General features: G+C 37.1%; 1 protein-coding gene across 1 annotated transcript in view; it reads left to right on the forward strand.

Annotated features, from left to right (window-relative positions):
* Positions 1 to 17831, forward strand: part of LOC129777456 (uncharacterized) — a 76407-nt gene that overhangs the window by 20089 nt on the left and 38487 nt on the right. Inside the window, exons 6-9 of the mRNA XM_055783724.1 lie at positions 14782 to 14806; positions 15329 to 15509; positions 15578 to 15729; positions 15817 to 15940. Coding sequence (XP_055639699.1) covers positions 14782 to 14806; positions 15329 to 15509; positions 15578 to 15729; positions 15817 to 15940 — 482 coding nt within the window. The remainder of the gene's footprint in view (positions 1 to 14781; positions 14807 to 15328; positions 15510 to 15577; positions 15730 to 15816; positions 15941 to 17831) is intronic.

Here is a 17831-nt window from a genome sequence, read left to right on the forward strand (position 1 = left end):
AACAAATCTTAGAGTATTTCCGATTCGTTTGGTATATAAATCGTTTTCTGATTTGGCACCCTTAATGAAAGACGTAGTTCTACGTCAAAAAGTAAAGAAGATTATTGTGATGGAAATATATCAGAGAAAACCTCCAATAAAGTAATGTTTTTACTATTCTCTGCACTGATTATTGTTTTAAACCTTATTCTTTATGTCTTCCATTCTTTACATACCCGAATAAATCAGTTCTTGAAAAGAGCCGTCGAGTCGCTTAAATGAGCCGGTTCTTTTCATTGAGCGCACGGCTCTGAGCCGCTCACTGAAATGAACCGTTTTGCCCATCTCTAGCTGGGACCGATACTGATAGGGTGAAAGTTTTTTTGATTCGGACTGAATGCAAAGCGCAGCAAAAACATTTCGAGACTCAACGTGTTAAGGACATAACGACTCTTTCGCCGCAGTTTCGCTTGGTACTGCTGATCAGAAAATATAAATCCAATAATTGATCAGTTTCATAACGACGGAAGGTAGGACCATTTATTGGAGGACATAGAAGATAGATAGGCCTGAAGATGAAGATAGATTGGCCGTTTATTGGAGGACATTTATACATATATATCCAAAAGCCCAAATAGGACTGAAGAATTCGAGGTAATATAGGAAATTTTGGAACTCAAGCCGCCTATAATTCTAAGCCCTTCTGCCAATCGCTGGCTTTCGTCAGCGTTGGTAGTGAACAGATGTATATCACGATTTTTAAAGTTTCTTTCTTCCATTTAGTATGAATATTACAAAAATCAGACTGCTTGCAGAATATTGACTACCCCCAATGATTTAATGACAAACCCTCTTTTCCTTTTTTTGGAGTATGTTTTGCCCCAGATGAACAGATTGAATTGTTTGTTGCAGGCTGAAAACCGGAATTCGCGATGCTACATAAGCAGCTGAAAGATTTTTTGTTTGATCATTCGCACTATCTACAAGGAATCTTACGTTGTTTCGATGTACAATGTTATTAAATTTGAGGATCATTTCGGTAAGAACTTTTAGGTTAGAATGGCAGCAGAAGAAATTATCAGAACAATGGACAGCGAAAGACAGATCATTTTTAAGAATACTTGTCGCAGTTTTTTCGTGAAGCTGATCAAGCAAATGAGCATTTCGCATTTCGACGCTTCGATTCCTTGTTTGTAACGTTCTCACTATGCCTCACTTCTCGACAACTGTTGAGTGATTTTTTTTCTAACAATAAACAAAAATAGATTTCGAAATCAGCTCAGTAACAGCATTTGTAGTAAATATTTTTTTATGCTAATAACTCATTTTTCTCTACAACAAATATTTTAGATGGTTCAGATTTTTGGATGAAAAAGTACAAATGAAAAAGATTTGTAACACTTCTGGTACAGGTCAAAATGTGGCAACACTGATCTCAAGCAAGCAGAATTTATTAATAAACGGAAGTATGGAGCGTCAGCTAACAACACACCCAATACAAAAATTTCTCGGATACCACAATAAACAAAAAGATCTATTCCAGTCATGGCGCCACTTCCGCTTTCCACTGTGGTCAAAAGCAATAATCAAATCGCATAGAAAATACTTCAATCTGTCCTTGGCAACGCATAAATATTACAATGTGTGCGTGTGATGGAAAAAATACAGAACTACTGTTCACCAGATGACATGAAAATATATCTCTGTGTTTTATATCACAGAGAGAATGTTGTCTGCTCGGCAGCTGGGTTGAGACTGTGATTTAAATTATGAAGTTGTTTTGAATTATAGAGGCTTTAAATATTTCCGCCCAAAACATCAAATTCTGTTCATAGCATAAAAAAATATAAACGTTAACATGATTTCATAAAATCGTGACTGATTTGAAACTCTTCTAAATTGATACAGTTACCAGCTTAATACGGTTCCCGGGACTCACCAATTCAACCGTCTGAGCTGCCGTCTGTTGTACGGTGGGCACGACAACACTATCCTACAAGTACAAATTTTCAATGTTACCTAATAGTTGCCGTGCGAAAATTTCCGTCTGGGATCATGTTGTGAATTAGCTAGGTACGCTGTACTTTTGGATAACATGAAGCTTTGTTTCGCTAGTTCACCATGTTGTTCGTTAAATGTTTCACACGTACGAATTTTATCACATCGAGGCCAATCATCTGCTGTTCCACTAATAACGGTTAATTCGACGATCGTTGATATGAAATCTGCTTGCTCGTACTCTAGCTTTGGTTTACCAGATTGTCCACGAATCTATAAAGGCAAAATCGCACCTTTGAAACTACAATTAAAATAAATATTCTCCTTTGAACTTACTCGAAAAGTTAAGAGTAACCAAACTGGAATCATTACCAATCATTATTTTTAATGCAGATTTTTGGTTGGCACGATCCTGTTTTTCTAAATGAGCCTTACTCCCTCTTCTTCTGCTTTGATGGCACCAACGTTCCTAGGGGAACTTCGCCGTCTCAAAGTAGTATTACTTGCGTCATTTTTATTAGTCCTTAGTTGAGATTTATATGCCAAATAACACGCCTTGAATACAATCTGAGGGGCAAGCTCTAGAATACGCGTGACCACAGTGCAAGTCGGAGGAAATTTCTTTGACGAAAAATTCCCCCGACCAGAACGGGAATCGAACCCCAACTCAGTGTTGCCACACGTACAGTTTTATCTGGAAAGGTACAGATTTTTTCCTTATTTTTGGTACAGATTCAGTACGGTACAGAGTACAGATTTTCTTCAAAAAGTACAGATTGGTACAGATTTTTCCCATTTGTGAAATTTTTTACATTTGAACAAAGCAACATTAAGGTACATGACGACTTTTACGCCGCAGTATCGCTTGGTGCTGCTGATCTTAAACGCATCTACAATGCAATGATTGATCAGTTTCATAAGGACGAAATTCCTTACAAGGATCGTCTGAAAGGATTCGCATCGGACGGTCAATGTACAATGCAATGCGCCGTACGTTTTGCCCCAGATCAACAGATTGAATCGTTTGTTCCAGGCTGAAAAACCTGAATTCACGATGCTACATGAAGAGCTGAAAGATTTTTATTCGATCATTGTCCCTAATATCTGCGAGGAATCTTACGTTGCTTCAATGTTCAGTGCTAAAGGGTGTGTCACATCAAATTGCATCACGGAAAAAACGCTGTAGAAATTTAATTTTTAGGAATTATATCTTCAGCTTTCGCTTATAATCAGATAAGAGTGTATAGATCACGTTGGCCATGCTTCACTGTCAATTTTTCGTAAATTTGGAAAAATGTCGTCGAACGAAAAAGAGCGTCGTGAATTAATCCTGTGCACTCATTTCGAGAATCCGGAGTTGTCACATCGGGACATCGGTAAGATGCTGGGAATCGTCCAATCTACGGTCAACAGAGTACTAAAACGATACTTCGAGAACCTAACCATCGACCGGAAGGTGAAGAACGGCAAAAATGGATGCTCCGTCAGTGAAAAAGATCACAAGCGCGTAGTTAAGCAGTTTAGACGTGATCCAAGAAGTTCGGTCCGGGATGTCGCCAATAAGCTGAATTTGTCAAGTTCATTCGTCCAGCGGACCAAGCAGCGGGAGGGCCTGCGTACATACAACGTTCAGAAGGCTCCTAACCGCGACGCAAGGCAAAACATGGTGGGGAAGACGCGAGCCCGGAAGCTGTACACCGAAATGCTGACGAATGTAGTATGATTTCAAACCCCGTTCCAAAGTCCATCTTAAAACTCCCAATATACAAATTATCCTTCTCCTCATAAGCAGTTGATTGTTTCAAAATAAATGACTCATGCGTGGTCACTTCAATTTACGATTCCCACGAAACATTCCTCAAGCGCAACTGCATTATTTCGTTAATTGTTTTTCTCCCACATTCGTCCATGCCAACATGCGCGGGCGATATGAATGCACCCTTACATCATGTCGCGCGCAACTAAAGGCAATAAACCAGAAACCAAAACAAACCCAGTTCTATTCTGATTAAATACGCGACCGTACACAAAGTCGTCGTGACACTTTACGATTTCCCATGAAATCGATATGCGCGCTTATGAGCGCAGTAAGCAATTTTATTTCTTGACACCATTCACATCGAACACTGCATTCGATTGATTGGCTATTCCCCTTTGAAATCGACTTGGCTCCTCCCAATGAAACTCTCCAAAAACTGTTGGCTAAGTTAGCTTAAGACACATGTAACTAGCATTAAGACAGTTCTTGTATGACACTCGACGCGGATGCACGCGTGGAGTGACGAGAAATGAATAAAACCCTTTTTGAATAAAAGTATAAAGCAAATATAAGACATGGCGACCGTGAAATTAAACCTGCAATCTTCGGAAGTGATTTATGTGAAGAATATTGAAAATAAGTACAAGGCCGCGTGTGATGAACAATATTGGTGATGTGAACAATATTATTGGCATTACAATATAAACTATATAATTACATGGCGAGTGGTAAACTTGAGTGCAATTACCGCCACAGCTCAATGGAAAAGCCAAAATAAAAGTATGAGAAGAAAAGTTAAGGAAAGGGAGAAAAATCCCCGAAGTTTGTGTAATCAACTTTAGCGCAGACTGAAAAAAAAAATATATATGAAATATATATTTATTATGGACAACTGGACAAGCTTAAATAGTGAATATTAAGTGTCGTACCAACAGGCGAGTGATAATTCGAACAGCAAACATTGGAACAATAGCGAAATCTAAACAAATAGTGCTGGGAGAAATTCAAAAAGTGTTACAAACAATGTGATCAGGAAAAGTGCCAGAAAAGCGGTGTAATATAAATACTGACACTGAATAGGAGGGAAACAAAATAAAAAAAAAAAACTCCTTACGAAAATAATTTCAATGAAGATCAAACCAAAAGTGCTGGGAGAAAATCAACAGAGACAACTTATTTTCCCATGTGAATAAAATGAAAAGTTAACCTTAATAAGGAGAAACAGCAAGAGCAGCAGCGGAAAGTGTAACGCGAAGATAAATGAACAGAAGCAGGAACATCGGAAGGCGAGACCATTGTCAGCAATAAGGAACTGACAGGCGGGACCAACAGAGAGCAGAAGGAGCTAAATCTGGAATGAAACCGACGATATGAAGTAAGCAATTGAAACTGATGTATATCAAAATAAAACGTACAGCACTTATCGAACTGAACGCATAGGCTAGAATGATTATATGTTTCTTTATGAAGTGTTCGAATTACATACCCTCGGTTACAAAGTATTTATAAAAATTATTTCCAAATAATGAGTTTTGATAATAATATATTCGGTATAGAAACAATAAATTTCGATACATTTACCAATGACTATAATGTATAATGCATAATGAAAAACAATGCATGTAATTAATTGAATATGCTTCGAGAAAGTAGAAATGGGCCTGTTTGACAAGAAAACTATTCAAAATACAGGAGACCCACAAGTAAATATCCTAAACCACGTGGAACAACACACTTTATTCCACGAAACGCAAGAGTTATTATTATGGATTATACTTGCGATTTTATTAATATTTGCTTTCATTAAACTATACAAGAATTATAAGCAGTGTGTACGTAAAGAAGCACTGAAAGCTGCACAGTCGGCACAAACTATGGCATCAATTGCCTAAAGCTTTAGACTATATATGAATGGCCGCTAATAGAATAACTTAATATACAAAAATTACAGCAAAGAAATAATATCATAAGAAAATAATATAACGAAAATTATATATTATTTTTTTTTACCTCTACTTCAAAAATCTTATAAAAATGATTAAAGACGATTTTGAAGATTTTCTGAAATTATTAGCCGATGTAAGCAAAGGAAAGGGCGAAGGAGCTTTCGCACCTGATATAGTAGTATTTGGAGAAAATACTAAACTCGAATCGTATGAAGAATTACTAGACAGAATAGATGAATTACCCGGATGTGATCCGATTACGTGGCTAAAACTTCCCGGCCAGAAAGAGAGAAGACGACAAAGATTGGCCGAAGCAAAAAGGAATAGAAGGCAAATGAAAAATAATCAATAAAATAATATATATATTTTTTTCGCAAATTTGTTCTTACCATTAGTCCGAAAAGATAAAATTCTGAGAATTTATGAATAAAAATGAGTCTTCCTAAATGGAACAACTCAAAGAAATTGAATCATATCTGAAAAAGGGATATCAGAATTTGAACAAAAATAAAAACAGACCAAGAACTTTACATAATATTGAAGTCAAAAGGCAACAGTTACAAGAAAACTTAGCCAAATATCGAACAATACTAAAATCTTTCGAGTATAGACTTGGAGCTTCAGTCTGGAATGACGAAGTTGAAACTTATGGTGCACTGAAACAAATATATCAGAAGGCCATCAAAATTTTAGATGAATCAGAAGTAATACAAAGGGAATACGATAGTGAACCAGAGACACTTGGTAAATCAAGTGGTTTACTAAAACCCTATAAATTAAGCACTGACGATTCACTATTGAGAGTGAAAAGTGAAATTAATTTAAAACAAAGAAAAATTAAATTTAAAATATTGACAAAAATTTTAATTTGGTATATTAAAATACACAAAGTATCCAACATGGCTCTTAATATTAAAACAGCCGCTGAATTAGCAACGCTGATACCCACTTATGACGGAAACGCAAGTGGTGTTAAATCATTTATAGACGCGGTGAACTTGGCAAAGACCATAGTTCCAATCGAAAGCAAAGCAGCCGCAATTCAAATTATACTAACAAAATTAACTGGAAAAGCGAGAAATTTATTCTTAATATCTCCAACGGATTATGACGAAATAGTCGCAAAAATCCAAACAAATTGCGAAGAGAAATCAAATTCAGACATAGCCTTAGCTAATCTGATGAATTTGAGACTCAAATCGACAAATGAAATCGAGAAATTCACTAAACAACTCGATGAATTGACAGATAAGCTCAAAGATACCTATATAAGAGAACAAATTCCCGACACAGTCGCAAGGAAAATGTCTCAAAAGGTAGCGATCAAAACACTTATCAAAGAAACACCCAACAGAGAGACCAAAATGATGCTGAAAATTGGCAAATTCGACAATTTACAAGAGGCCATCAACGTAATGGTAGAAAATGAAAAGGACAATACTGATTCAAACGCAGTCGTACTGCAGTCGATTAAGGCTAGACAACCAAATCATTATAACACAAACCGAAATTTCAATTACAGAAACCCTATGGTTTATGAAAGAAATAATCAAAGAAATTATTTCCATGGAAGATATCAAGCAAGATATCCAAATAACCTCAATAGAAACCTCAACCGACAATATCCCATTAACCATCAGTATCCTACTAATAGAAATTCAATCCAAAATTCCCGACAACAACCAAATTTCAATCAAAATTTACAACAATACCCTTTTCAACGAAATTTCAATCAAAATCAAAACAGAAACGTTAACAGAAATTTCAATAGAAATAATGTACCAGCGAGAATGTACGTAGTAAATCAGCAAGACATTCCTCGACTGAATAATCATGCAAACAATAATGGATTTCACCCACAAAACGAATCAGATAATACTTGCCAAGCTATGGTACCGTTCAACAACAATATTGCAAATAATGGGAACAATCAAGCAAATACCGATTATTTTTTAGCCAACCAGTAACAATTGCTAACAGATGTCGACTAACTGAACAATTGTTACGGACAGGCATACCGATTTTGACATTAAATTTAAATGCATCAAATTTTATCCAAGTCAAAGTGCACATGACTGGAAATAAAATATGCAACTTGATCATTGACACCGGTGCAGATATTTCGTTGTTCAAAGCACGAAATATTCTCCCAAATCAACATGTAAATACTAACAATAAGATTAAATTAACCGGCATTACGGAAAATAGTGTAGAAACATTAGGTTTAACAAATACATCTTTATGCTTTAATAATACATTAACTTTAAATCACGATTTTCACCTAGTTACCGCAGACTTACCAATTACGGCTGATGGTATTCTAGGTCGAGATTTTTTAATAAATTATAAATGTTTAATAGATTATGAACATTGGCTACTTACATTTAATATAGCCAATATACAAATACAAAAAAAAAAAAAGCATACAAAAGAAAAACAAGTAGTTACTACAACACCAAATCACCCATTCGAAAGTATTTCAATAGATACAGTTGGACCATTACCAAAAAGTAACAACAACAATAGATATGTAGTTAGTATTCAATGCGATTTAACGAAATATGTCGTATTAATTCCAGTACCTACTAAAGAAGCAAACGTAATTGCTAAAGCATTAGTAGACAATTTTATTTTAACTTACGGAACATTTTTAACTTTACGTTCTGATCAAGGAACTGAGTATAATAACGAAGTCTTTGAACAGATCTGTGAAATGCTTAAAATTGAACAAAAATTTAGTACAGCCTATCACCCTCAGACGATTGGTTCTTTGGAGAGAAATCACAGATGTTTAAATGAATACCTGAGATCTTTCGTTAACGAACATCAATCGGATTGGGATGAATGGTTAAAATTCTATGCTTTCAATTATAACACAACCCCACATTCACACCATGAATTTACCCCTCATGAATTAATTTTTGGAACTAAAGCTAAATTACCACAAGAATTATTTGAAAAAGGAACTGAACCAATATATAATTTTGAACAATATAGTAAAGAACTAAAATTTAAATTACAACGATCTAATGAAATAGCAAGAACCAAATTAATTGAGCAGAAAATTCAAAGAGCAAAAAACTCAGAAAATGTCATTAATCCAATTCATTTAACAGTAAACGACAAAGTTTATCTAAAAATAGAAAACAGAAGAAAACTTGATCCATTCTATGACGGACCATATATAGTTCAAGAAATACTAGATACAAACTGCAGGATTCAGAACCCCAAAACAGAACATACACAGACAGTACACAAAAACAGATTGATAAAAATATAAAATCAAACAACATTCATTTTTAGAGAAGTTACTTCATTCGCAAAAACCAATTATATTACAATTATTTATAGAAATCTTTAGAAATATATCAAATTACCAATATTATACAAAACCACATACCATTGTTTACAATATACCAACAGCTTTGGAAAATAAAAGTTTAGAAACCTATAAAAAGTCTATAAAATATTTGTAACATTGAGAGAAGCCAAGGAATAATTAATCCATAATCTGAATACTAAGAATGATTCCATTGCATTACATCATTCTCTTAAAGAGGGATGGTGTAGTATGATTTCAAACCCCGTTCCAAAGTCCATCTTAAAACTCCCAATATACAAATTATCCTTCTCCTCATAAGCAGTTGATTGTTTCAAAATAAATGACTCATGCGTGGTCACTTCAATTTACGATTCCCACGAAACATTCCTCAAGCGCAACTGCATTATTTCGTTAATTGTTTTTCTCCCACATTCGTCCATGCCAACATGCGCGGGCGATATGAATGCACCCTTACATCATGTCGCGCGCAACTAAAGGCAATAAACCAGAAACCAAAACAAACCCAGTTCTATTCTGATTAAATACGCGACCGTACACAAAGTCGTCGTGACACTTTACGATTTCCCATGAAATCGATATGCGCGCTTATGAGCGCAGTAAGCAATTTTATTTCTTGACACCATTCACATCGAACACTGCATTCGATTGATTGGCTATTCCCCTTTGAAATCGACTTGGCTCCTCCCAATGAAACTCTCCAAAAACTGTTGGCTAAGTTAGCTTAAGACACATGTAACTAGCATTAAGACAGTTCTTGTATGACACTCGACGCGGATGCACGCGTGGAGTGACGAGAAATGAATAAAACCCTTTTTGAATAAAAGTATAAAGCAAATATAAGACACGAAGCCGCATTGCCTGGTAATGGACGACGAAACCTACGTCAAAGGCGACTTTCGTCAGCTGCCGGGCCTGTTGTTCTTCTCCGCAGAGGACAAATTCAGCGTTCCGGAGGAGATTCGCATACAAAAACTATCCAAGTTTGCCAAAAAGTCCATGGTGTGGCAAGCGATCTGCTTCGTGATGACCGGCACGGTAAACGGGCAGGTTTACCTTAAAGAGTGCCTTCAGAAGCGCTTACTACCACTATTGAAGCAGCACGAGGGCTCGACCATCTTCTGGCCGGATCTCGCTTCGTGCCACTATTCATAGGACGTGTTGGAGTGGTACGAAGCCAACGGGGTCACCTTCGTGCCAAAGGAAATGAACCCGCCCAACGCGCCGGAGCTTCGCCCAATAGAGAAATATTAGGCGATTATGAAGCAGGCCTTCCGGAAGAACCCAAAAGTTGTCAAATCGGAGGCGGACTTCAAGAGAAAATGGATTTCTATTCAAAAAAAAAACTACAACCTGACGTTGTACAGAACCTTATGGACGGGGTAAAGAGGAAGGTGCGAGCATACGGGCTTGGGCTCGAAGTATGAATAAAAAGAAAATGCCAAAAGTTGTTTAATAGTTTTTATTTTACTGCCTAAAATTTTCAAAAGGATCGGTCTGCTGGGCGAATTTCTACAGCGTTTTTTCCGTGATGCAATTTGATGTGACACACCCTTTATTATCATTTGAAAAGCGGCAATAGTGTTTAGGATGGAATAACAGCAAAAGAAATTATCAGAACAATGGACAGCGAAAGGCAGATCGTTTTTAAGGATATTTGTCGCAGTTTTTTTTCGTGGAGCTGATCAAACAAATGAGAAAAAGATTCGATTTTGATGATTTGACCAAAGATAAAATTACTTCGTAAGGGAATCACAATTTCAGAAAACGTGCATATGCAGGGTTGGTGGACAAAAATTGGATGCCTAAAAAGAATTGACGGTTCGCTCGCCTTTTCGGCGCTTCGATGCCTTGTTTGTAACGTTCTCACTATACCTCACTGCTCGGTAACTGTGGAGCGATTTTTTTCCGAATATAATCAGAACAAAAACAAGCTTTGAAATCGGCTCACGATACGTTGAACGCTATTTTGAGATTTGATTTGATCTCATTTTTTTTAAATTTTTGGTACAGATTTTTGGAAAAAAAAAGTACAGATGAGTAAGATTTTTGACCTCTCTGGTACAGATTTAAATGTGGCAACACTGCCTCAACCCCTTACAAATTAGGCGTGACGCTAACCACTCGGCCACACAGGGGCACTGTGACACAGTGTGCCTCACACTGTACTTGAATTCTATCTGCTTGATACCTATTTCTTTCCTTATTAAATTGGATTTGATTCCCCAGCACACTAAATGGCATAATTTCTGCCAAAGATGAAATGTTTTCTGCCAACGCTAGTTTGGGTACTGTTGTTATATTAGGCTGTCAAAAAAGTCCTGCGGTATTTCCGCGAGGTGTCGTTGTAAGCGCGTAGTTCTAGTTGTATTCATTGTATCGAGTCATACTATAGCTTGCTGGAAAGGTATTTTTGCGCGCTATAATATAGTCCTTGACAGTGTTTTGTTTGGTTAAGACGTTCGTGAGTTATAGTGTCGCAAATATGGAGCAAAATAAAGAGAAAATCCGACATATTTTACAGTACTACTATGACAAAGGTAAAAATGCATCTCAAGCTGCCAATAAAATTTGTGCAGTTTATGGACCCGATACAGTTTCCATTTCCACCGCACAACGATGGTTTCAACGTTTTCGTTCTGGTATAGAGGTCGTCGAAGATGCGTCACGCTCTGGAAGGCCTGTCGTCGAAAATTGCGACAAAATCGCTGAATTAGCCGAGAAAGACCGGCATAGTAGCAGCCGTAGCATCGGCCAAGAGCTGGGGATAAGTCATCAAACCGTTATTAACCATTTGAAGAAGCTTGGATTCACAAAGAAGCACGATGTGTGGGTGCCACACACGTTGACGCAAAAAAACATCTTTGACCGTATCGACGCATGTGAATCGCAACAAAATCGACCCGTTTCTGAAGCGGATGGTGACTGGCGATGAAAAGTGGGTCACTTACGACAACGTGAAGCGCAAACGGTCGTGGTCGAAGCCCGCTGAAGCGGCTCAGACGGTGGCCAAGCCCTCATCAACGGCCAGGAAGGTTCTGCTGTGTGTTTGGTGAGATTGTCAAGGAATAATCTATTATGAGCTGCTTCCCTATGGCCAAACGCTCAATTCGGACCTGTACTGCCAACAACTGGACTGCTTGATGGTAGCACTCATGAAGAAGAGGCCATCTTTGATAAACAGAGGCCGCATTGTCTTCCATCAGGACAACGCCAGGCCACACACTTCTTTGGTGACGCGCCAGAAGCTCCGGGAGCTCGGATGGGAGGTTCTTTTGCATCCGCCGTATAGTCCGGACCTTGCACCAAGTGACTACCACCTGTTTTTGTCCATGGTGAACGAGCTAGGTAGTCAGAAGTTAGCCACAAAAGAGGCCTGTGAAAATTGGCTATCCGAGTTTTTTGTCAATAAGGAAGCGAGCTTCTATAACAGGGGTATTATGAAGTTGGCATCTCGTTGGGAACAAGTCATCGAACAAAACGGCGCATATTTGACTTAAAACAGATGATTGTAACTAATTTTATGAACAAATGAAAATTCAAAAAAAAATACCGCAGGACTTTTTTGACAGCCTAATATATAATGTTACTAGCTGACCAGGCAAACGTTGTTCTGCCAAATAAATTATTTCTAGTGAATATTTTGGGTGTTGAATAAAACACACTAATGTATTGTAAGTGTGTTTGAATATTTTAACGATCTTTAAAATAAATCGAATGTGACCGATAAAAAAAACGAATTGATGATTTGAATGAAGGTTATATGATGTTTCTTGGTGTATTTCTTTAACGTAACTGACATGTTTGATCTCTTAAAAGTTAAACGTCAACTGAAAAAAGTAATATAAGTTTGTTGTAAAGTAGAAAAAATGAAATATAGAAAATCAATATGTATTGCTGTCTCCTTGTTAGAAAATACGTGCATGTGATTTTCAACATGGCTTAGTTTATAACAGCTTGGTCTTGTTAATAAATTGGAAAACAGCGATACGCCAGCTAACTTCAATGGAGTTGATTAATCGGCCTGTTTGGAATCGCGTTATTTTATCGTTGTCATTCAATAGAGGAGTATTCACATCGGTAATCTAAGTTTGAAACACAGCCATATTGCTTCCTTTATTCATGGATTTTTTTATTACTCTTCACCGATTTGTAGAACTCAAGTAATCGGATTTTACAATTCAATCGAAATCGACTTTTACACTCTTAAATTCGTTCGCCTTGTCGCGAAACAATGGTCAAAATAAGTCATCCGTATTTGTGGTTCAATTTACTCTCTATCTGATCGGCATAATTCCGGAAATTATTCTAAATTGCTGAAATTTGAATGAAAATTATTATTCGATTTCGTTTGGATGCTAAATTTGTTTTGAATGTGTTTGAATGCTAAATTTTGCGTGTTTATTCCACCCGAAAAACCATTACTATTTTTGCTTCATAGAAATGGAACATGGAAACCAATGTTGTTTACGTCGAATTACGTGGCAAGGTTGTCACATTTGCTCAACTCGATTGGACTTGAGCTTGAACAGAATGCAAAATTGCGCTTTTTCCATTCAACAGAATACAACCAACAATATGTGGGGACGAATACGATCGAACTTCATTTTGTGTTTGAACACACGCGCAATGTCATGACAATGCATTGCGCTTTGGCCTGGCTATAACTAAAGCTGTGTCGGCGTTGCTCATGATAGTGTCTCGCAAGTGAATGTATTATTCCTCGCACCGCTTTTGTTGATTGTGTAGTAAGAATTGCAGTCGTTCAATCTCTACCTTCGCGTATATGTCGACCATAAATTGTTTGCACAGCTTACGATATCTTGAATTGGCGTTTCTTGACCATGTCAATCAAAATGAGAAATGATGTTCATAATGAATTAAGTATCTGTGACGGGGTCTCGTTGGTCTAATGTTTATGCAAGAGATTTTTCGTTAAAGAAACTCTTCTGACTTGCACTGTAGTCACGCGTATTCTTGAGCTTGCCACTCCAGAATACATTCAAGGCGTATTGTTCGTCATAGAAATCTCAACTATTTACTAATAAAAATGACGCAAGTAGTACTACGTTGAGAAGGCAAACCTTGGGAACGTTAGTGCCATTGAAGAAGAACATAGCGAGGGTCGTGTGTCAACGATGAATTCCAGATTATTGCTTTCTCTTCGCATTAAATTTCTCGTGTCACCGTGCTATCATGATTCCAGCAGCGCTTGTGCTTTGAATCTACACACGTGCTCTCCAGCTGATGTTTTATCAGGGTTGATGGCAATAGCGTGATTGTTCATCAGTCATCAGTCATCAGTCATTGAACAACTTAAATAAATTCGTTTTGTTGAAAAAACGAACAACGGTTAAATTATTAGAGTATTTTTGACACAAAAATAATAAAATCGCAATTAAAAATAGGGAATTGGGGTCAAAATTTAAGGTTATATGTATGGTATGAAGTCAAATTTTTGAAAAAAAATATCCAGATCTTTTTTTCAGCATAGAGCCACCCTATTCGGTATTAAATGTAAATGTATCGGTATCCTACCGGTATCATATATAGTTTACAACCTATTCTCATACCTACCAAGTATTTTGAGTATAATTTCATCAAAATCGGTCGAGCCATTTCGGAGGAGTTCGGTAACAAACACCGTGACACGAGATTTATATATATATATATATAGATATAATCATACGAAATTCAATCTCAAACCATTCCTTTTTAAATAACCATCTCATTTCTTTTTAAACCCTTGCATGTTACAGGACAGTAATATAGCGACTAACAATGGTGAGTTCTTCAATGTCCTATCCATCATATTTATCATCTCGATTTACCACTTCACCAATCTCCGCTTCACACATGCACTATGTCGTGCAGACAAAATAATAACCCCTTAAATCAGTTACACTTCACCGAAACTAATCTAACAAAAAGTCTGCGGTAAGAATATAGGTCAATCGGGGGATGGTAGTCAAAAATTCCCACTTCTGGGTCACCAATGACGTCGTAACGCCACCCTACCAAATCACAACTTTTCCCTGCGTCCAAACCATGCGTCACTTTAATATGTTCCTCATTCTCTCCCTTATTTCATTTGTTTTGATGGGAAAATCAACACCATTACTCCGGCATTTGACCGGCATACACATATACTTGACACACTTTTTTAACAACGGCAAACCTCATTCCGTAGGCAAAAACAGATGCTAATTTGAGCCCCAATTTACCCGAGAAATGCATTACTGCACACATTCATGCTACTCCGTACGAAATTCATCCAGCACCTAATTTTTCTTGTGTACATGCCAGGATCGAGATCCTTCTACGGCAATTCACAATCGAGGTCATATCCGGAACAAACCGAACAACAGCAGCAGCAGCAACAGCAACAATCACGGAAAGCTCTGCCCAAAAACGGTGCGAATGGTGCTAAATCTCAGACCAACAGCAACGGAAGCAATCGTACGGCCAAACAGCCGACGATTTCAAGGTGACACCCTGCTCTCCCAACTTAACGCATTCCTCCCACGAATAACATTCATTTTGGCACTCCCACAGATTTCCCGAGATGGTGGAGCAGAGACAAAATGGGAGAAATGGACTGAACGCGAAGCATGGCAACCCTTACGAGACGACGAAACCAACCACCCGAAATGGACGCAGCAGGCTGTACACGCGGCTCAGTGACGGATTCATGAGTGACACAATTGGTAGGTGAATTTTCGTTTTTGATACACATTCGACGTAGGAAACGATCGCGAGAAACAAATTTTGCTCAATGCTTGGATTAATTCTAGCCAACGCTAACCGGGTGCTGCAGATGGACTCTCGACCCTCCACCGATCCTGCCATCGACAACGGAGGATTGCGGCAGTCGCGGAATGGAATGAGGTTCTACAATCCTAACATGATGGTGATGGGGTGAGTACGATCGATTATTTAATGGTTTTTCGTAGATGCACTGGTGGAAGGGTGGTAAAGACGGACACCCTGAGTAAAAGTTGATTTTTTTTTGTGAATTTCACAAAAAAAATATAACTATTTCACCACAAATTAATAGTCCAGGTCTCTTTCTAAAATAAAAGTAGATGGGTCTGAGCTTAACGGCACGGGCGGGAGATTGACGTAGAACTGTGACTGTATTACATTTGAATTGAGTTTTTTTTATTGTTCAGAAATATGTAATTTTTACTCTTTTGATACCTCAAATGAAGGTCCTGGGAAAACAGTTTCTTACAAGAAGTCTTCATTTATCTGTGCATTTTTAAAAACAAGTCTAAATAGGTTAGATTTACATGGATATAAACCTAAGTTTAATGAATCTATAACTATAGAAATATAGTGTGGATAAAAATAGCATTTTCTCCAACGTTGCACTTTCGCAACACTTTCTCCGGAATATTGGGTATATATTACATATATGTTACATACAGGTCGGACTCGATTATATAAAGTCGACAATTTTTTTTCAACAATTATTTTCAAATCCTATACATAATCGAATCTCAAAAAAACAATTTTTTCATTAATGTATGAATGTCAAACATTAATATAAAAATAGCTTTTTTGTGATTCGATTATGTATTGGATTCGAAAATTAACGTTGAAAGTAAAATTGCGATTATATATAATCGAGTCCGACCTGTATATGGGTAAAATAATATTAAAATCGCGTCTATTTAAGCTATCCATATCTGACATGTAGAGTATACTCTTGCAAACATTTAAATCAGCAGTAAAAGCAACCACTTTGATTGCACTTTCTACATTGCCAACCAACCAGCTTGATATCATGATATCCTGGAGCACAATTACCTAAATTGTGAATATACACGATGGAAACGTGAATTCATCACGAATTAATTGGACAACAACCTGAACATCAATATAATAAAATCTCTATTGACGTTTATCCTTTTGTGCCAGGCTCGGCGAATTTTTGGGGAGAATAGAGTAAAATCATCCAAGATTATCTCTAAGATTATTCTAAGATCCTTGGTTCTGCCAACCAATAAATGCCTATTATCGACAAATCGAAAATAATTCATAATTCGCATCGACTAACATCGTGAGCTAACGCCCGTATGTAGGCAACAAGATTGCTCGTTGCGTTGTGTGGGAAAACGAGTGGTTAGTAGAATCAAAAAACCTACCCATTTTAAACGTCAAATTGTTAACTTATTTTTACTTTATTCACTGTTCATGTCTTAAGCAAAAAATTGCTGGATAAATTTCCTGTCTTATGGACAACATAACATATATCGCAATAACGATTTTGCGTAATATGCGTTTCAAAACTCTTAATGAATCGTTACATGTTACACTCATTTTCAATTTTGTAGAGTGACCTTCCTATATAGAAATCAAAGACGTAGTTCTACGTCAAAATTTGTCGTCGAGGCAGAAATTTTCGAAAATGAATGAGTCCGGTCGCTAGAGGCGAATGAACTGAAAAGTTTAAAACCTCTTAAAGCCAAAAAGAAGAAGAAGAATGTGTCCGTTATCTTTGAAAAAATGAGATTAGGTCGGGAAAGACACTTGGCGGGAAAGATGGATACTTGGGGTGGGAAAAATGGATACTAATTGAAAATTCAAGTTTATGTACTCGATGAGTTTTGGAGGTCTTCAAATATGTCTTAAAGATAATCTGACAAAAAAGCTAAACTAAAATCACTTAGAAGGGCTTGTAATTTTTCTCATTTTTGTGGTTGCACTTGCAAACATAGTTAGTGGGCATATGTTAGTAAAAGAATTTCCAAATTGTTTTCTGAACAAAATGTTTGTTCTTTGACGGTGGAGTGTCTGTCTTACC

This window comes from Toxorhynchites rutilus, chromosome 3 (genome assembly GCF_029784135.1).
Source record: "Toxorhynchites rutilus septentrionalis strain SRP chromosome 3, ASM2978413v1, whole genome shotgun sequence".
In the NCBI taxonomy this organism is placed as follows: Eukaryota; Metazoa; Arthropoda; class Insecta; order Diptera; family Culicidae; genus Toxorhynchites; species Toxorhynchites rutilus.